Source organism: Stegastes partitus, unplaced genomic scaffold (genome assembly GCF_000690725.1).
Source record: "Stegastes partitus isolate 25-593 unplaced genomic scaffold, Stegastes_partitus-1.0.2 Scaffold1729, whole genome shotgun sequence".
In the NCBI taxonomy this organism is placed as follows: Eukaryota; Metazoa; Chordata; class Actinopteri; family Pomacentridae; genus Stegastes; species Stegastes partitus.
The window spans coordinates 113,062-133,498 of NW_007579460.1; the positions used below are offsets into that span (position 1 = coordinate 113,062).

At 39.7% G+C, this 20,437-nt stretch overlaps 2 protein-coding genes across 2 annotated transcripts in view; one reads left to right on the forward strand and one right to left on the reverse strand.

Annotated features, from left to right (window-relative positions):
• The window catches only part of phf11 (PHD finger protein 11), an 11,027-nt gene extending 2,005 nt beyond the window's left edge, over positions 1-9,022 (forward strand). Inside the window, exons 2-18 of the mRNA XM_008301908.1 lie at positions 1,362-1,466; positions 1,559-1,692; positions 1,780-1,814; positions 1,900-1,958; positions 2,099-2,169; positions 2,264-2,313; positions 2,383-2,462; positions 2,547-2,569; positions 3,556-3,629; positions 3,734-3,822; positions 3,947-3,954; positions 4,740-4,774; positions 4,868-4,932; positions 5,214-5,370; positions 6,749-7,111; positions 7,192-7,263; positions 8,270-9,022. Coding sequence (XP_008300130.1) covers positions 1,362-1,466; positions 1,559-1,692; positions 1,780-1,814; positions 1,900-1,958; positions 2,099-2,169; positions 2,264-2,313; positions 2,383-2,462; positions 2,547-2,569; positions 3,556-3,629; positions 3,734-3,822; positions 3,947-3,954; positions 4,740-4,774; positions 4,868-4,932; positions 5,214-5,370; positions 6,749-7,111; positions 7,192-7,263; positions 8,270-8,346 — 1,497 coding nt within the window. The 3' untranslated portion in view covers positions 8,347-9,022. The remainder of the gene's footprint in view (positions 1-1,361; positions 1,467-1,558; positions 1,693-1,779; positions 1,815-1,899; positions 1,959-2,098; positions 2,170-2,263; positions 2,314-2,382; positions 2,463-2,546; positions 2,570-3,555; positions 3,630-3,733; positions 3,823-3,946; positions 3,955-4,739; positions 4,775-4,867; positions 4,933-5,213; positions 5,371-6,748; positions 7,112-7,191; positions 7,264-8,269) is intronic.
• A 2,391-nt stretch (positions 9,023-11,413) lies between these two features.
• Positions 11,414-19,684, reverse strand: LOC103372302 (RCC1 and BTB domain-containing protein 1-like; the record flags this gene model as incomplete). The annotated part of the gene is made up of 10 exons (XM_008301909.1): positions 11,414-12,707; positions 14,006-14,136; positions 14,229-14,380; positions 14,502-14,628; positions 16,405-16,595; positions 16,695-16,837; positions 18,176-18,283; positions 18,373-18,531; positions 19,274-19,440; positions 19,525-19,684. Coding segments are annotated over 10 exons (1,479 nt in total), but the record flags the coding sequence as incomplete, so codon positions are not given.
• Positions 19,685-20,437: the final 753 nt, after the last annotated feature.

Below are 20,437 nucleotides of genomic sequence, written 5' to 3' on the forward strand. Positions count from 1 at the left end.
AAAAGTGCTACACAGTCTATAGTCTGCTGCAGCAATGTTTAGGCAGGTGAACGTGTCAAAGTAACATCCACATAAATGTCAGGACTCCAAGGTATCCAGCAGGATAATGCATTGCAACAAGACGATCAATGATGGTTTTATTGATATGGATGACACACAGCTTTTGGTCAGTCTGCTTTGCAGTTAAAGCAGTGGGAAAGTGGAATCCCATACTCGTGAATATGAGAGACTCAGAAAGCTATGCAGTGTTTAAAGCTTTAGCTAAAGTTGCCACCAAAGCGTCACCACCAGTAACTGCCTTGTATTGAATGTATTATTTATGCTGGTTCTGTTTATTATCTGACATTTATGGACTTCAGCCTATTGTCTTATTTTATGTAGTGTAACTGTTGATCTGTGGTTTCTTTTTGTATGCTTGCTGAGGGACGACAGATGTAAATTAGCTGCTAGCTAACTCTGACGCAGTTCCTTTTAAGTGTGCGCTGTCCCTGCCAAAAACAAACAAACAAACAAAATAAGTATACAGAATACAGAAAGCTTTTATTGCAAAGTGAGCTCACACACACAAGTAGATTGGCGTGGTGAATAAAACTGTGGTACACAGCAATAACAAGACAGGCAATAAATATAGAAATCTAAATCTAAGACATTCTAAATACAATAAAATATTACATGTAGAACAAAAGTATAAAAGTACTATGTAAATAAAAAGTACTGTGAAAGAGACATAAACTTGCTTGAACCAGAGTAATAAATTAGAAAAGTTTAAATTACAACATTGCCCATGTAACTGGAGAATTGCACATGTAATGGTAATGCACAGAGGTAGGACAACAGAGGTCTTTAATGAGTTACTGATTGTTCATGAGGGAAGAAGCTGTTCCGGTGTCGAGATATTTGGGTACTTAGAGACCTGAAGCACCGTCCAGAGGGTAGCAGGTCAAAGAGGGGACGACCGGGGTGGAAGGGGTCCGTGAGGATTTTTCCTTCTCTTTTTCTCACTCTATAAAATAATATCAGTGTATGTTGATGCTGCTTAAGGCCACAATCTGACAGCGTTGAGCTCGTGATGCAGTTCTCCTTTTTACTACTTGGTGTTGCTGGACTTTTGACCTCTTCATATCTGAATGATGTCACGCACATCTGCCCACTTGCTGTAAAATAAAGCTCATGTTTGCATTCGATGCAGATTTCTGCTGATAAACTGGTATCCTCTTTTCTTTCTTGGTTTCTTCATTTAGACATAATAATCAAGAATAATCCCTTCATTTTACATCGTCTAATACAGTTTAACACTTGTGCATCATTGATTTAGCGTTGGTGTCTGTTTTGTCCTCACTCGTGCCGTTTGTGTTTTTCAGTTATTTTCTTCCGGTATCTGTTGCCGGAATTCGCCAGAGTTTGACGACCTGTTTGGTTTCTCCGTGGACGATGTGTTAGATGAAGTGAAAAGAGGCCACAAACTGGTAAAGATTGTTGAAGCTATCAGATCATAACAGACGTATCCCACCAACTGTGTGCTAAAAACAGTCATGCCAAATCCTTGTGTTTGCTTTAGCCTTGCTACTTTTGTAAGAAGAAGGGTGCCACTGCTGGGTGTGAAGTCAAACGCTGCAAGAAGTCCTACCATTACCCGTGTGCTCTTAAAGATGGAGCCCGGACGATTGAGGAGCCAGACATCGGGTGCTATGGGTCAGTTCGGCGTGCTTGTTTGCGTGCATGTTTAGAAAAATGCATTGAGTTGAGAATAAACTCATACTTTGTGTTTCTGTGCAACAGGCTGTACTGCTTAAAACACTATAACAAGCTGAAAAGTAAGTACGAGTTCCTGTAACCTTTTGTTTTCAGTGTTTTTTCAGTGAGATGTTAAATGTTGATTTTTTTCTTTTTCATGACCAGATAACGACAGTTCTGTGAATGGGACCTCCAATGATGAGACGAAAGCTGGACCATCAAAGGTTTGATTGATAAAACTATTTACCATACACTGATTTTTTTTTAAGCCCCTAATTTCCTAAATTAATTAATCTAGAAGTAGATGTTAATTTCATATAATTTAAGGAACACCACTATACTGACAATGCTTTATTTTTATAAGGTATATTGCCTAACTTGTGAGAAGATAGAAGGAAAGATCAGCTTGGACAATCTATCTAATAGCATCACTATGTGAGTATTTCACAGTCCCTTTTTGTTCTGTTTCTAATCGCTCTTAACATCAGTATATGATCACATTGTAACAACCGGATGTGTGTTTTTTAAGGCGATATTGCGACAAACATGCTCCTCCATCATACAAGAAGAAAATCAACCGTAAGTCTTGCTCATGTTCAGTTTTAAGTAGTTCTTTTCTCAGTGATTAAATGCTTTTCTTATTGGTAGGTGATTCTGCAGTAGCTGGTCCATCTGGGCACAACAGTGACAGCAACTCATCCAGCAGTGTGTCGCGCAGCTCTTCCAAGGTACACGTACTTTTATTCTCAGTGGATTAAATAAAGATTTTGAATATCTTTTTAGATTGTAATCATTCTGCCTTTGCTTTTCAGAGACCATTGACTAAGTGTGACAAGTAAGTGTGAGATGATTTGCACGCTGGACTCAGCTCTTCTTGTACGCTAACTTCTTTTAATTCTTTGTTTCTTACACTTGAGTCTCATGCAAACAGCCATCATTACAGTTTAGATGTTATTCGAATTCAGAGGTCCGGACAAAGTCTTAGGAGCACCACTTAAATCAACAACCCAGCTCATTCTTTTTTAATTTCTAACATTATGAACTCCAAACTAACCCCCAGGAGGTTTAAACAGCAAGTTGTCTTTTAGTAAAACACCAAAATAACCTTTAAACACATAATGACTCATCAGATTTCAACTTTCTGATGGCTCTTGTAATAATCATATTTGACTTGCTGTTCCATTGTGAAATGTGACCAAATCTAAGCTTCAAACCATGACATTTCACCAACCTCTCTACACACTGAACTGCAGCCTGGTTTGGAAATAATTTGAGAGCAGGGGTCTCTAAAATATTGACAGTATGCCATGCATTTCCTATTTTCGTCATGATGTTTAAACTGGGCTATTATTGATGTATGATTCATGCATGAGGGCGCTTCATCACTAATTCACTTTAAGAAACACCATGCATGCTGATCGTGCCATCACCACTTAAGCATAGAGCCTCAATATCATAAACTTTGCTCACTTTAACTCAAAGATGAGAAAATACCAACTGCTGTAAAACAAAGCAGAAGAACAAACCTAACAGTCCTTGGTGCTGCAGCAGATCATTTTCATCTGTTTTCTAATCATTTATATTCTTACTAGTAGCAGTAATGTTAAATAAAATGTTGTATCTAAGTTTCTTTAAAACCATGTTGTGGTTTACGCTGTTACTGCAACTTTAAGCAAAAGTTTATTCTTAATGTAGTTGCTTTGTGGGACTGTAGTGATACTAGAAGGCTAGACTGACTTCTTTTTTGCTTTTTTTTATGCTGCCCATTTTTTTAAAGCGTAACAGTCACAGTTGTTATGATGCCTTATCTCTTTGTCACAGGCAGGAGGAAACCCCCTCTAAACGTAAATGTGAAACCTTGAATGGGATAATAACGGAGGATTCTTCAGATTCAGGTTGATCCTCTTGCAACAATAGAAAACCTAATCCATGTCGGTTAAGCATGCTTTTGGTAACGTACTGATTCATGTGATTCCCTTTTGTTTTTTTCCCCCTACAGATGACAATAAAACTGACATAGAAATGGATATATTCGCCCCTTTAGAGTCTGATTTAGATGAAAGTGCAAACAGTGCTCCAAAGCACCAGGTAGGTCTAATCTTTGATTATTCCACAGCAACATCATCATTAGAAGTCGAAGATGTATACGCTAATGTCCTCTTTTTTTCCCCCTGTGTTTTGTTTCCGCATTTGTGTGTCAACTGTGACTCAGCCTGTCAGGTATGATTAACTAACTTTAAAGTTTGCTTTTGAATCACCATTCGATATAATTTATTGTCGCCAATGGGAATTTGTCTTGGACTCAAATGATGCTCATGTAAAACCGTCTCAGTTATAAATCATAACCCCAAATCATATCTGTTGTCTATATATTACTCATATTGCATTACAATCCACATACTGCCTGTGTTACATAACCAGCAGTAAAAAAAATGATAAGAGACACCATGAATCCATTGGCAACCTTAATCAACATTGTTTCAAATTTTAATTCAGGGAAGGCACATTTAAGTTTTGTTTGTTTGTTTGGTTGTTTTTTTTTTAACAATTGAGTTTACATCTGGATCCTCTGCCTGAGGGTAAGAGCTCAGACTCAGCAAGTAGGATATAAAATGTGTCAGACAATATTTCATGTGCTTGTCTGAGAACAGACTGTTCACAGATTGACTGGAGGGACTGGAGCAGTCTGTACCACACATTTTAACTGTGCAGCGTGATTACCAAAATATGCTGTTTTTACCCCCATACCTGATTATACTCTTTGATAAAGGCTGGTAGAATAAAAACAGGAACAGTAAAAACAGGCCAGTAAAGGCAAAGACAACAATTTTAAAAAAGAGCCAGAAAAGCCGCAGCACAAGTTGCACATAGTTACTACATATTAAAACTTGACCACAGAATTTAATCATTTCTTCTCCAGCTGATAAAGAATAAATGTTTTTTTGCAAGACTTTTGGATGGATTGCATCGTGACCTACCGTTTATTTTTTGTTCTCTCTTCACAGAAATGATGCTGAGAGCACCGTTGGATCCACTTCAGGTAAGTAGCTGCAGCAGAGTCAGTGTGTTAAGAGTATGACGCTAACACATAGCACGCAGTTTTGTTTTGCAAACATGTCTGTTCTTCTTTTAGGAAATCAAGCGGAGGATGAGAGCAGAGATACAAATAAAGATGAAGATGAACCAGTCTTATACACTGTGAGTTCTTAGATATTGGACCAACACTGTCAAACATGTCCTTCCTTCAAAATCTTCTGGTTACACTCTGTTACACATTTCATTTAAATTCCCATTTAGTCCTGAAGCAGAGTTAGTCTCTGTCTGCTCCTCACAATGTTGACCCATGCCCTCTTAAAACGAACATGAATCAATCTGCCTCAGGAGGACATTTAATAGCAAAATCCATCGACTTTTTAAAATTTCATATATAGTGTATTTTCAGCAGAGCAGCGTTGTGAGATGTGTTTGCTTCCTCTCAGGATGCTGAGTCGCAGAGTCTGCTGCTTCCTGTGAAGATCCGCTTTGAGTCTTCACCACTTCCATCGGTAAAGCCTCAACCCTCGTCTCCGACCGTATCAGCTACACAACCCAAAGATATTGTGGCAAATGTAGATGAAGTCAAGACAGCACATGCAGGTAAGACTTTTCTTATTGTGAGTTTTGACCATGCTTACAAAAGTCTTGAGCATGTAGACTTATTGTAGTATTGGTAACTCAAACTGCTAAACAGTCAGTTGCTGTTTGTTTAGTTTTTCACAGGCCTCAAACTATGTTCTATGTTTGAGTTTCAGGGCTGTGAGCAATATGACTGAAAAAAAGGCACCATTATGCAAATGTTAGGGCGTTGCTGGGCAAGGAACATGCAGCGTCTTGTTGACTTGAAAAATGAAAGCACGAGTCGAGCACCTTAGCTTTCAGAGAAATTTGCTGCTTTGAGATTGAAAAAGGTCATCTAATAAGTTTGTGCACACTTAAGGAGAAATTTTGTGGTCAATAATCAATATTGCTACTTAAAGAATGAAAATGATGTGTTGTTCAATGTAGCTGACTTAAGCCAGCTGTGGAGCCCACAGCTTCTCTAAGTTGACTTGGTAGAGAAATGCCAGCTGACCATATGTTGGGTTGTGTGACAGACAACACACACATTTTCCTTGTGATCATGTGTAGGGTGTGTTTAATGTGACACTGAGATGACACAGAGCGGTTCGAAGGTGTTTCAGTTGTGACTTGACTGCAAAATAGCAAATAAAAGACTGAACTATGAAGGAAACGGGTTCTCTGGTCTAATGTGACTGTGATTTCTCACAGACTTGTTTTTGGTTGTCTTCTTGTTAATGTAGTCAGATAACACAGTTACTTCTTTTTTATATGGTTTAGGTAAGGTTGTTTTACTGCAAACTGGCTGTTAGAGTTAGGCAGTTTCAGGCAGCTGCAAACACCTGTGTAATAACTAGAAATGAGAATGCTCCTGCAGTCCAACTAGTTGTGGAGGCTTTTCTCTTCCCATGTAGTTTCTCACCTGTTTGCACCCCTGAAGTACAACCCCTGCAACCAAAAGATATTTAAAAATGAGGTTTTAATCAAGGCTCAATCCTCTAGGAACCACAAATGTCTGTATAAGATTTCATGGTAATCCATTAAATAGTAGTAGTCTGGACCAAAGTAGTCGGCCAACCAACCATGACTGCCATCCCTAAAGCCACGCAGCTAGTGAAAAAAGTCTTGTGTGAAACTTCACTTGTTTTTAACTTTCCACATTATTTAGCTTAAATATATGTGAGAAATGTGCTCAAATGTGTTCCTGGTCAAGGCAGTGAGAAGGGTTACTGCTGCACTACATTTTCATTGATGAATGACAAATCTGAACTAAATGTATTGTAGGAAACAGTCATTCCTTAATTAAGGTGCTGTTGCATTACATTTGCACATGACTCCAAAAATAAATAGCAATTTAGTTTCTGAAATGTCGTAGTAAGCTGTGATGATAAACACATGGAACTGTCTCGACTCTTAGAGTGCTGTCCAGTCCAAAGTCCTGGTCAGCCTACCAATGGAGCCTCCGTCCCAGAGCAGCAGAGCTCCCCAGACCCCGCTCCGTCTCCTGACCAGGATCGACCTGCCAGTGTTACTGGGTCGCCTCCATGCACCAGCTCGGCCGATACCCCGGCTCCACCTGAAACCATGCGTGTGTCCCTTCTCTCCTCCTCCTCTTGCTCTCCCACAGCACATACCACAAACCCTCAGCACGGCATCGACGCCACCAGCTTCTGGAAAAGCTGCAATGCAGCCAGGTGCACTCAGGCTATCTTTACTGATTTCAATAATGTCATGAACGAAATCTCCAGCAGAATCTTGTCAGACCAGGCCAGCCAGGAAGGTAAGAGACAAGACGTACTCCTACGTTACATATCTGTCTCATCTTATTTATGTTCTAAACTGTGTCCCTGGTTTCCACAGATTATGATCTTGCTCTGTCAGTGATGGCAGTTTCTGGGAAACTGACAGAGCTCGTGGCCAAGCAGCAGGGAGGTAAAGTAATGAGTGTCGCTGTAGAGATGGCACGTGTCACACACTCTAGAACAATGCTTCACTGGCATTAACATACAGTATATTGCCAATTCAGTGAGTTGGAGTAATGAAGCTTTTCTAAGTTGTACACCACCTTGGCATTTCATATTTACAGTCACATACATCCAAATGAATTATTAAAAGCTGATGAAAAGTGGTAGCATTCAACTACAGCCAGACGCAAGTGACATACGGTTGCTATACGCCAATAGGACAGCAGCAGCCTACCCATGAACATGAGCAGAAGGATATCATCAGCTACTTTTTGATATTAGGACTGGCGCTGATCAAAGCAAGGTCTTATATTGTCAAGTGACAGTTATGTATGAAAATGACCAAAAAAACCTCATAGTTTTTCTTTAGCCTTTGTTTAAATTCAGCCACTGACCCAATATACCCATTGTGTCTTTCCTCATATGCAAACTTCCTGTTGTGCAATAGTCTAGTTTCAACAGTGTTTTACCTTCAGCAATAACAAGCACAGAACTCTTTCTTGCATCTGCGCAGCCCAGCATTGGCTCCTACTTCATGCAAATCAGATGAGCTGCAGCTGGGACTCATTTTAATCTATTGTCTAAATATCTCATTTAATTGAAAAACTGCAGTGACAAATGCTGTTGTGGTTATGGAGGTTAATTTGCTGCAGGCTTAGTTAGTGTTCTCCCCCCCTTAATCTGGCTAAATATAAATGCAGCCCCTGCAAAGTGCCTTTCCCTACCATCAGTAACAATTAGAGTTCTCTGCTTTTGTGTGTAATCATGCAGCAAAATGAAAACCATTTCAGCAGTGGAAAAAAATGCAGATGTAGCTGCTTCATAGTGCAGTTTTTTTTAAAGACACTGAACTTGTTTTTAGATATTATTTCCTTATATTAGGTCTGTAAACTGGGGTAGGACTACAAAATACGACACTGATGTTTGTTTTGATATAAGTTTCATTTCTAAATGTCATCTCCCTGTGGTTGCAGAGCTACAAAGGAAACTAGTGGAACTGCAGCAGGCAGAGGCAGCTATGAAAGATGTCGTCTCAGCACTGAGGAAATGAGTCTGTAAGCAGCTACAGTAAAAAATGTGGATATCTGATTTTACAGTTTACTTACTATGTTTTTTTAAAATCTGTGAGTCCCAGTGCAGTTTTATATTTCAAGTTGGTCCTATTTTTTATATTTCATGAAAACTGTATATTTATATTTTTATTGATAATTCTTAAAAAGCTGTGACAGTAACAGGACTGGACGGGACAAACTTTGTTGAATGTGTTTCGTATCCAACTATATGAGTAAAACCAAGTTTGCTTTCATATTGGAGCTGCTGAAATATACAGTAGATTACATTCTGAAAGTATTTAATTTAACAATACAGAGAGATGAGAAAGCTCTGAAAATCATATCAGTCATCAGATCAGAACGTCCTTGAGCATCTTGGGAAATATTTCTAACAAATGGTATTGTGAAAGAGTGGAATGCGTAAGACAAGCAGTGTTGAAATGATGAGAACCAAGTAAGCTACAGTAAAGAAATCACTACTAATCAGCTGGAATTTTTTACGCCGTTTGATGCATAACGAAACCAAACGTCTTCCTTCCATTCTGTATTTTTGATAAAGATGTTTTTTTTCTACCTTCTGGTTTACTCATGCAAAGAAACAGCCATTATGGTACTGACCCGTCAAACGTGATTATGCTTTCTGTGATGGTTACATTAAAATTGTCATCTTTTCCATTCTGGGGTAATTGCAGTATGTTTGAAAATGCGAAGGACTTTTAATTGATTTATTTTATTTTATTTTTTTACAGAAAACAAGCAGATCAAAGTCATTTTATTTGCTTGCAGAGGTCACAGATTTTAACTGGCACTTCATAATACTCAGTATCAATAGACACAATTATTCATTTTGAATGTCCTGCATAGAAATGACTAAATATACTATTTAAAATACACACAGCAATAGTGCAGAAGTCTCTAAACAACTTAATAAATGCTAATACTGTAAAATGACATTTTCAACATACAGTAGATATCGTGCAGATGAAAAACAGAAAATCCAGGACCACACAACCTAAGCTTCTGCAAGGCCACATATCTTAAAAGGAAAATTTCGGTTTATTTCAACTTGGAATAGTTTCACATTCATGTGGCTTTAAGGTCAATTTATGCTTTCTGCATCTATTCAAGGGACTGTGATATTCACAGACTGCTCAAATCTACAAATGTCCCTATAGACTCCTCTGAGAACGTCTGGATGCAGCCAAAGAATTAGCGTTCACACTGCTAGCACACCGGCCGCACGTGTATTAGAAAAACAACTGCTGCTCAAAACCAGTGTTTGTCATGAGGGGAAACTGTGCAAGGAGACTTTCTGTCATCCACACCTTTTGAAATTCATCCCTCATAGAGCTGTGATTGATGTAGTCGCTGCTGGACTTTGGAGGAGCTTTGTACGTCCTTTCCATTGATGGTATTCAAACACAGTGGCAAGTTCTAAATTCTCCAAAAGTCCCGTGCTGTGTCCATACGCCTCACACTGACACAGTCCAGTCTGTAAGCAGCTGCTCGAGCTCCTTTTAGTTTTCAGTCTGAGGGGCAATGCAACAGCTCTATGTAGCAGACATGCATGTACCTATTGTAGTACGAATAGAAGCACATGTGCATCAACTGTCTGCTTTCAATGCACGGGGATGTGGAAACCATGAGTGGTCTTTAGGCCAGTGTTACACTTTATGCATTCATGATCCGAGAGTGTCCAAGTGATTCAATTTTGTCATGTGCCCAAGTCCAAACCACTGTGTGGACGTCCATGGTCAGCTCCAGATTTGTGTCCTCAAGAGGAGTACTGCTCATACTTAGATACATACATAGATGTCAGTCTGAATTTATATGAAACCGAGTCCAGCAAGCAGACTAGAAAGTTGTATAATAACTATGCATCTGCAGCGTCCACAGCCGTCTGTCTGCAAAGGAGTATAATACTCCCTTGTAACTACATCTACAAAAAAATTCCTGTTACCTCCCACACAGCCTGCTATTGGGATCAACGCCATATCACACTTGAACTTGTTCTATGGCACGTACCCAGATTGTTTTCTCCTGACTAGATCCTTGCTTGTCTTGTATCTGCTCTCAGATATACGTCGCTTTGGATAAAAGCGTCTGCTACATGAAATTGTAGAATTGTACATTTTCCACACATGCACACTTTTGCCAAGCATGTGCACTAATATTGTCCTACAGTGTCCGGACACAAAATCTGGGCTGCACACATCTACACAGACTCTAAGGGAGTTAAGGAGATGATGAAATGGAGATGACACGGACCCCTGCGTACTTGGTTTCTGCATCTTCACACACTGACTGATACAGACTATGAAATGCACACACAGTTCTGTTGACACTGCAACAGGCACACATCAGTGTGCTGTGCAGATGGTCACACTGCCCCTCATATTGAACAAAGAAAAACACAAGGGATCTCGTGGCTGTTTCTGTAAGGCTGGCTTTGACTTTCACAGAACATGGCAGCTGGTCACAGATTGGACTGCAGCACTGTGTCAATGATTATTCCCGAGGTTTGCGGAGCACAGTGGGTGGACATCACACGGGATTTCTGGAGAGTTCTGAACGTCTCACTGAATTTGGGCACCATTAATGGAAAGCATAGAGCTACAAATCAAAGCAACCTCCAAAGTCCAGCAGCGACTTCAATTACAGCTCTTATTGTGGAATTTTTAAGGTGTGGATGACGGAGAATCACAGCCTCACTCCCTAACAAGCTCTTGTTTCGAGCATCATTTGTGTTTCTGGCACATGCACAGTTGGCGCACTTTGCTGTGTGGACGTTCCACACTGTCACAAATATTGGGCTTTGAAGAGTTGCACAAAGCAGCTTGAGAACAATGTTGAGCAAGGAAATTACTGTGAGCTCCCCGTAGCCTTCCAAAGAAAGCATCATCTCTATATGAATCATTTTAAATGTTTGTTTTTGTGTCTGAGCGAAGGTAAACAGACATTAGCAGCATGGAACAGCCATGTTGCTAACTGTATTTGGGATCTACCTACCTAATCGCTGCTATATTTATCAGCACACATGAGTTGTTGTTTTTTGTTTTGTTTTTTTACATGTGCATTTACATAGCTCTCCATACAATGAGAAAAGCTCTACATAGTTAGCAAACTGGCCTTTCAAGATGACCAATTCCTGTGTTTACTTTCAGTCGCACGTGAAAAACAAATGTTTAAATTGATTCATGTAAAAGTCGTCTTTCTTTGGAACGCTGCAGGGAGCTCATGCTAAATGGCTGTTCTGTGTGACTCCTCATTCCCCTGAATCTCTACAGCAGAGGTAACAGAAAAGTTATCTGACACCTAAAGCCACAATAATAGGAACTATGGCAGGTTGAAACAAACCAGAAGTCTCCTTAGTTTCTTATGGTTCTGTACATTTGTAACTGCTCGTTCTTACCAACTGAATTATTTGTGTGGTAAAAATAGATGATTAGATGGATTAATGTTATGGAGCTGCCCATAATAACACAAACCAACCCGTGGCATCAACAAACAGAGTGAAATTTAGAATTTAAGACTGAACCTGACTCTGTAACTTACATCCTCACACCTTACCATTGCAGCTGTGGAGGCCACTAGGACCACTTTACGCTGACTGGAATTTGACCTGAATGGATTTAATCCAGCCTCGAATGCTGAAGTATTAATATGTCAGTGTTCAGACCTCAAATAGTTTTTCAATCCTGACATCTACAAGTGCAAAAAGTCTCATACTTCAACCTAAAAACAATGAATCCAGATGGCACATCCCAAACGATGATATTCAAAACAAAAGTGCAAACCCCTTGAAATAACTTGGTCGATTCAACAGAAAAAAATAGAAAACGTAAAGTGATATCAGGCCAGGAAACTTTCAAGTTAAAAAGAAATAACTTGATCAAGCACTAGCATGCTTCTCGATGCATTTAAGCTCCCACTTTACACAATATGTGTAAATCAATAGGCCAGGCACTGTGGGAAACAGCTACTGTATGTAACGATGCTGCTACCTGTCAGCTTATCATTTTCCTATGTACAGCTTATGTACATTCTCATCTGGAATGAGACGAGTAACAGATTCAGCAGTGATGGTGCTCATCTAACAACCTCCACTGTGTAACCATCTGTCAGCGAGCGTAGTCGACTGGAGGTGATGACGTACTTGGAGAAATCACTCCTGGGGTCCCGCAGCATCCTCTGCTCCGATCATCACCTCGGGTTGAGGTCAGTTTTTAAAGGCTCCGCAGCGACTGGCTCGACATATGAAATCTTTGAGCAGATTGCCATCGATCTGCCAGAAAGCAGTGGTCTGGGTCACCTCCGTCAGGTGATTTACGCAGAACTTGAAGCAGAACTCTTCCAGGTCCTGAACATCAAATAAAATACACAAATAATCAAAGTGTTGTTCATTTGGGTCAGATATTCTCCAGGAAAAGGAACGAGACATTTTGAATAACTCAATGGAACAAATATATCTTGAAATACACCCTTGCAGAGACCTCAGAAGCTGGTAGCTGGTTAGTTTAGCTTAGCATAAAGACAGGAAGCAGGTCTGGAACGACCAGCCAAGAAATAGTCTTCTTAAAACCACTACTTGCTTTTATGTGTTGTTTTTTTGTACAGATGGAAGAAACAAGAGAAAACATTTTAGCTCGCCAGCTTTTAAGGTACTAGTTGATCAATTTTGAATAGTTGGGCTACTCGTTTCCACCCGTTTGCAGTCTTTAGGCCAAGCAGCAGTGGAGAGAAACTAAGCACATTTGATGCACTTGTAATTTATTCTGTTTTTTTCCTGTATGCTTATCCTCCACTATGCTCAAGGAAAGTATTTTACTTTTGGCTACATTTATTTGACAGCTTAAATTCCTTCTAAGATGACAATTTAACACAGTGGATAATATGACAACCTATTACAAAAGACAGTATTGTTAAAGATTAAGTCAGTGGTTTCCAAATTTTAGGCTTGTAATACTCTTATCAAAGCAGCGTGTAGTCAGGGTCACATTTCAGATGTCTGAGTGGTAAACAGCTCCACTAAATAGTGATTCTTCCCTCTTAACTTCTCACATCGATTACTTTCAATAAATGTTTAAATGATCCAGAATCTCCCAAAAAAATCTAAAATTAAAGAACTTGAGAATTTAGTTTTTTGGTCACTCTCATATGTCTCATATTTATCTTGTATATAAAAGTGTAAATAAAGTGCAGCTGCTTACACACTGATGCTGCAGGATTAATAATCTAATGACGTATCAGTCAGAGGGACCAAACCAGGACTTCTACTTTATACTTTTTACTACAGTTTGCTGCTCATACTTGTGTATTTTTACAGAAATACAGCTTTTTTTCAAGACTTTCACTTGCAATTGAGTATTTTTACATGGCTGTATTGGTAGTTTTACTTTAATAAATGATCTGAATACTTACTCCACCACTGATGCTAAGCTAACCAAATGCTAGCTTTCTATTGACTATGCAAACTTGAATGCAATCAGTCTTCTCTTCTAATTCTCAGAAAGAGAGTGACTTTCCTTTGTTTTCTTTAATAATTAATTTTGAACTTTACTCTAGAAAAGCTGTTTTAGATGTGAATTCCAAGATAAATAGATCTTTCTATATTATACAAACAGATGATAGTCGGTAGGCTGCTGGTGAAAGACTGACCTCTGCATCGTAGCGCACAGCAGCAGACAGCAGAGAGAAGGCGTTTTCCACTGTGATCCCCCTCTTGATGATGTGCTGACACAGACGTTTCAGGCGGTTCTCACAATAGGACGTCGCCAGATCCAGCAGCCCTGAAAGCGTACGGAAAGCGGGAGCCTTTAACGACGACACACACAGCTGTCAGGAGAGATTAGGCTGCCGAGTGTGTGTGTGTGAGCATCACCGATGGCATCTTCAGGAGGCAACTCCACATTGTCAGTGTAGAGGAACTCCAGGAAGGAGCGGTAGACGGGGTAGGAGAACTGGTCTATTTCAATCACCTCCTTCATGTCTTCATTCCAGTGGGACTGAAACATTGATCTGAAGTGTTCACACCTGCACGGCAATAGACACACAATAGATACGGCTTTTGCAAATGCTGATTATATATGGTCTTTTTATGAATTTCTGCTTTGTAGTATCAGTCAAACTAACAGCTGAGAGGTGAAATCCTGACCTGATTTTGAGAACTGCTTTGTGGACATAGATATATTTGCCATCAACGCAGAACTTAAGGTCAGCTGTCTCTGGGTTGTCAAACTCCTTCTTCAGAGACTGAGCCACGGTCAAGAAGTCATCGTGCTCTAGAGGAAGGAAACCGGCACACATACACACAAATCAAGTTAAGGGAAAGAAAAACCGCAGCAGTGGCTTTAACCACACGTCTTTCTGCAACTTAGGCAGGAAGCATCACTGGTTTCTTATGTGCTTTAAAAGTTTCTGACAACTACCCTGTAATATGGTGGGAGTAATTATGGATCCCAATCTATTGAAACAGTGGCCTTTAATTAATCCAATTAAATGCAAATCTAGTGCACCCTTAAGTCTAACTGAGCTACTTGTCTACTGGTAAGCAATTCAACACACCGTATTAGGAAAATAATACTGTTCCAATAACCTTTTTCACAGCAGACATTTTGATATGTCACAATAGGAAGAGCAACGGTCTAATTTAATCAATTAAACTGCTTTGGTTTCATCTCTTTCTGTGTAATATGTACACTGGCTAACGGTCACTTAAACCGAACAGAACCGCTGTCATCGTGCATTAGCGGCACTTCTGCTCTTCCTACGATGACAATTCAAAAGATCAACTAAAAAAAGGATGGTAAGCAAGATTTATGACGAGTCGAATTCAAGAAAATTCCTCTGAATTTCAACAAAACTATCTAAAAGAGACTCTTCTTTTTCTACTATTGTCTTTATAAATCCAAGGCCTGCACAGACACATCTGCACAACATCGCTTCCACTGTAGGTTTTATACTACAATACTATACATTTTTAATCATACATAAAGTACCACAGGTTTCTAGACTGAAATTCTGTTTCTTTGGCACCAAGGGCTATACCTTTTATTTTTAGTATACAAACATAAAGCTGCAGAGACTTGCTAAGTGAGACTAGCCATCATAGGTAATATTAATCATTTAACAAACTTTGATTTTTTAAAAATGTAAGTATTTTTTCCAGTGCTTCTTATTGCCTCTTTGTTAGAACTGTTTTGTGACCCAGGTTATGGAAATATTAAATTATTGTGACTCCAGAGTCCTGACTTTGCGACCTGCACATTATTTACATTGTGCAAAAAAAAAAAAGTGAATGAATTTACATATCCACCTAACATAACCCTTTAGCCAACTTTAGTTTTAATATAATGTTCCATCTTGTAATGCAGACATAAATACAAAAACTGTTTTGAAAACTGGTCCTTGGTTCAGGAAAAATGTAACACTGGAAAATCACAGCTGTGTTACCATGTGATTAAAGTAAACAAACCAAAAATGGCTGTAATGAATTACCTGTCCAAAGTCCATGTATGCTGATTTTTCATACCGAACAAAGATTAATTAAAACCTAAATAAATATCAACCCAAAAAAACTGTTTGGTAAGTGATTATCAGCAACAGAAGCATGTTACGTGTTTTATGGAACCAAAATCAAACCTAATTCTAATTACTAGATAACAGAAATGCACAATGATATTAATATCTAGTATCTGCCAATAAAGGCTATAAAAGAATATTGACCTAAAATGACACTGACAGGCAGATAATGTCTCTCAGGCTAAAATTTACAGTTTAGTTTGAAAATATTACATAAAAATAAATATGGCAAGTTTAGATGTGAGTAGTTTTCTTATCTTGCCTTATTACCGTGTACATTTAAAAAGAATTCCATCTTATGTCTGCACCTGCTGGTCAGCCATCATAAGAGTAGCGATAATAATATGCAGGAGAGATATGATGTTCTCTGCAATTTGGCTGGAAAAAATATGTGCATGTTTTGGTATCGGCAAAGTCAGTATCTCTAAAAAGTAACAATATCTTGCTTTATTTGGGCAAATGAGCCCCTTTTTTACCCATGGAAAGGAGCCTCCACATCACCGAGGGCGTGGCAAAGCATGCAAAGACATCGTCGGTGCAGGTAAAGTGTGTCAGGTGAGGCAGGACCAAGGACTGACCCCTGCACTGACCCCACATGTACACCTGACCACTCTGGGTCTTAGCAGCTGATGTATGTGTGGAGTGACAGGCAGCGATCTCTACGATTCTGTGAAAGAAGTCAGAGAAGAGAAGTCAGTCAGTGGTAGTGCAGTGATGGGAGGATTTTACTCTGTGTGTGTGTGTGTGTGGTGATGGTTCATCTCACCTCTCTTTCTCAGTCATGATCTGAACTGGGCTCAGCTGGTTGCTCTTGTTCCCGGTGCCCAGTTGTCCATATGTGTTGGCACCCCAAGCGTAAAGCAACCCCTCGTCGGTCAGTGCCAAGGAGTGGGCATAGCCTGAGACAATCTAGAGAGGGAAAAAAAACAAAAACGTTGGATGTGAGACCCACCATTTAACATGCCAAACAAGTCAAGTCCAAATGGATTAGTCTGACTGCATAAAATGACCATTCTGACTACTTGAGCCCTATAAATGTGCTGGTTACAGCTTCTTAAATGTGAAAAATTGCTGTATTTATACTGTAAACTGAAAATTTCATGGCTACTTGTAAGACAACACACAGCATCACATTTAGCTTTGGGTACTTTTAAACTATATCTGTTGCTAATTACATAGAAGCAGTGAAATTTGAAAACGTGATTTTGCTGAAGTCTGACAAATTGAAAAGTAAACTAAAAAGTGCAAGATCTTGTCACACTTTGCGGTCCTGCAACTTAAAAGGGTCTGTGTTAGCAATTTGAATAATTAAACCTAAAAGCAAACCCTGCCTCAGCAGTCATTGTTTAAGCAAAAGTTAATTCAGCTATTTTTATTGAGTAAAGGATGACTTGCAGAAAATGCAAATGTAAGCTTCGATGTATAATTAAACTTCAAAGTAACACTATCATCTGCTATTCTTTTTTTTGGATCTAATATTTCCAGCTGTTCTTCTCCAGAGGTCTTTGTCCCAGCAAATCTATTAGTCTCCTGTTCTATAAAAGGTATTTTTTCCTATTTGAAGACTTGCATGGTGGAATTTGTGAGAAATACCGACACATGTAGTGACAAGAAAATTACTTTTGCCTTTGAAAAAAATTGAACAGTTCAAAACTTAAATTACATATTAAATCCTTTCGTGCCGTTTCTTAAAGCTAGAAAAAAAAAATCTGGTTTGACATAGGTTGATGTGAGTTAGTGTGTACATATTAGATTTTCTCCTTGTAAGGTTTTTTATTTTGGACTACATTTATCTTAAAAAATATGTGTCATACATTAGAGTCATGTATAGGGTGTCAGGAACCATGTGTGCAGAATTCCACTGAATCTGACTGGACTTCTGTATGCAGGGCAGGTGTAGTCACTGTGATGCTACCTGTTCAGTTCATATTATTACTAATATAAACTGAGTTTCTGTTTTTACTCAAGTAGTTTAAATCCCATCTGCAGCCTCATATGCATAAATTGAATCTGCAGGAAGGTTCTGCTGATCTCTGAGCTCAGATTTTAGCTTGAATTGGCTCACATTTTTTCCAAACCGTCACATTAAAGCAGCAGAATTTTCAGTGAGTGGCTGCTGTCTGCAGGAAATCATGGACATAGAGACACTGTCACTGATTACTGTGACACTGAAGCAAGCCTAAAAACAGACAGATTCTCAATGGAGTTCTGTGTAGGGTTTATGTGCGCATGTGTATCGAGACTCACCTGTTGCACACATAAACCCTGCAGACCTGCAAGTCGACAGGGAGTGAGCTGGTTCCCGTTATTTCCAAGTCCCAGTTGTCCGTTCCCATTATAACCCCAACCGTACACCTGCACAAAGAGACGCACGAGAGTTGTTGCACTCAGAGCAGCATAGCTTTTCATATATTTATAGCTCCAAGTACAAGTGAAACACTGACCTCTCCGTTATCCACGACTGCTAACGATGAGGTCTGACCGCAGACGATGCTGACGGCCACCTTGTTCTGCAGGCAGCTGGACACTCTGCGGGGTGTGGGCTGGTTCGCTGTGGAGCCCGAGCCCACCTGACCACAGTTGTTGTAGCCCCATGCGTACACCTGGCAGACAAGAAGGCGAGAAGTGAGACGGTGCGTTCAAATGATAGAAAGAAAGCTCTGTTGAAAGCGGGACAGTTTTTTAAAGAGAGTTAAATATCACCCCGTCTCCTCTATTACTCTAAAAACAGACTGTTCTCATCGTGCCACACAGAACATTACTCATCCTCACTTGTACCCTCTGCTCCAAATTCCAGCTTTTACGACCCTTTAGTGGAGGCTAAATCGCAACAAGCATTCCTCCATGTGCACAGCGTTCAAGCTTCTTAATGCGAAGAGGTAAATAGGTTGCTGGCTGTCGTGTAGCTTTTGAGTGATGATTTTAATGTGCTTTATCTGTATTTACTGTGGATCAGCTGTACTCAAAATCATACCAATACACTGCAGCTTAAAGGAGAAGTTTGACAATATGAAAAATAGATTTATTTTCTGGCTATCTTGGCATAAAGGCTGGATGCAAGGCGGCAAAGCCAGGCTTGCTGTGCCCATAACTAAAGCTGACTGCGTGTGAAGCAGTGTGAAGCACAATAGATTCCTTATGGTTGAGCTTAGTTTTCTAGGTTTTCAGCTCAGGGAGGGATCAGCCACGGCTGTGATTGGACTTAGGGTCCTGTAAGGGTCTGTATGCCTGTAAGCATTGCCTGTAACCAAAGCTGAGTCACCTGTGTATTTAAAGAGGTTTTACATGTGCATCGATGCAGAGATTTGTTGTAAAAGCAATCTTTTTTTATCCCTAGACACTCACTTCTCCTGAGTCAGTCAGAGCCATGGAGTGGTGCGAGCCACAGGCCACCTCTGTGATCTTCTTATTGAGCAGGTTGGCAGACACCAGCACCGGAGCCACTCCTTGGTTGGTTGTCCCATTTCCCAGTTGGCTGTAGCCGTTATGGCCCCAGGCAAACAGCTCTCCATCTGAAACACACAGAGATTAGTCAATCTGCTGCACTTTTGAATCCAACTGTGAAGAGGAGGATTACATGTTTTTGTGAAGCTAACCCTCTGTGGCCAGCAGGATGTGGGGTCCGCTGCCGTAGCTCAGGCTGACCACCTTCCTGCCACTGAGGAAGTCCAGCTTCTTGGGTACTATTGTGCTCTGGCTGTCTCCTGTTCCCAGGCAGTTACTGCAGTTCAGCCCAAACACATACACCTGAGTGTGGAGGGAGAAAGCATGCAATATGGATCAGTGATAAGGACAGCTAAACAGAGAGCAGTCAGCTGAGTAAGTAGCAGGTCACCTTCCAGACACACAAACATCAACACCGTCAGGCAGCAGTGATAAAAGCTGCAGGTGAAGGTCTGGTGCCACCAAGCCAGGACATAATAACAGCCCCGACACAAAGAGGTGACTGCGGCAGTGGCCTGGAGTTTATTTTTGACATTAGCATGTAATAAATAAAAGAAATAACCAGATATATAAATGATTTTACACTATTTTTTCAATGTAGATTTTATCAAAACTCCTGGTACTATTACACAATGTCATCATTCTTTTTTTCTTGATCAAGACAGAAGTTCATTTTCATTTTATAACAGATAGTTTTATATTGATATGTCAAACTTTTGAAACAATACTTTCATAATGTTGCTTTTCATGACAGTGGTGTCTCGTGTTTCTGGGCTCTGAGCTACCAACTGGCACCACATTTAGTTAGGTAGCACCTGTTGGCTCAAGCAATAAAATCGCAGCAATTCTAATCAACTATCCAGCTGCTGCAGGCAATAAAACAATAAGTAACAAAATACAACACATCCATTTTGGCTTCTGAGCAATAAACTTCTGATTAAAATGCTTTTCAGTAGCAGCTTTTTGAATGTGTACTTTGAAATGTTTTTAAAGCTGCATTAATTATTTTTGTTGGCCACTTCAAGAAGCTGAAAATACACACTGGCATGCTTTTACCTTATAAAG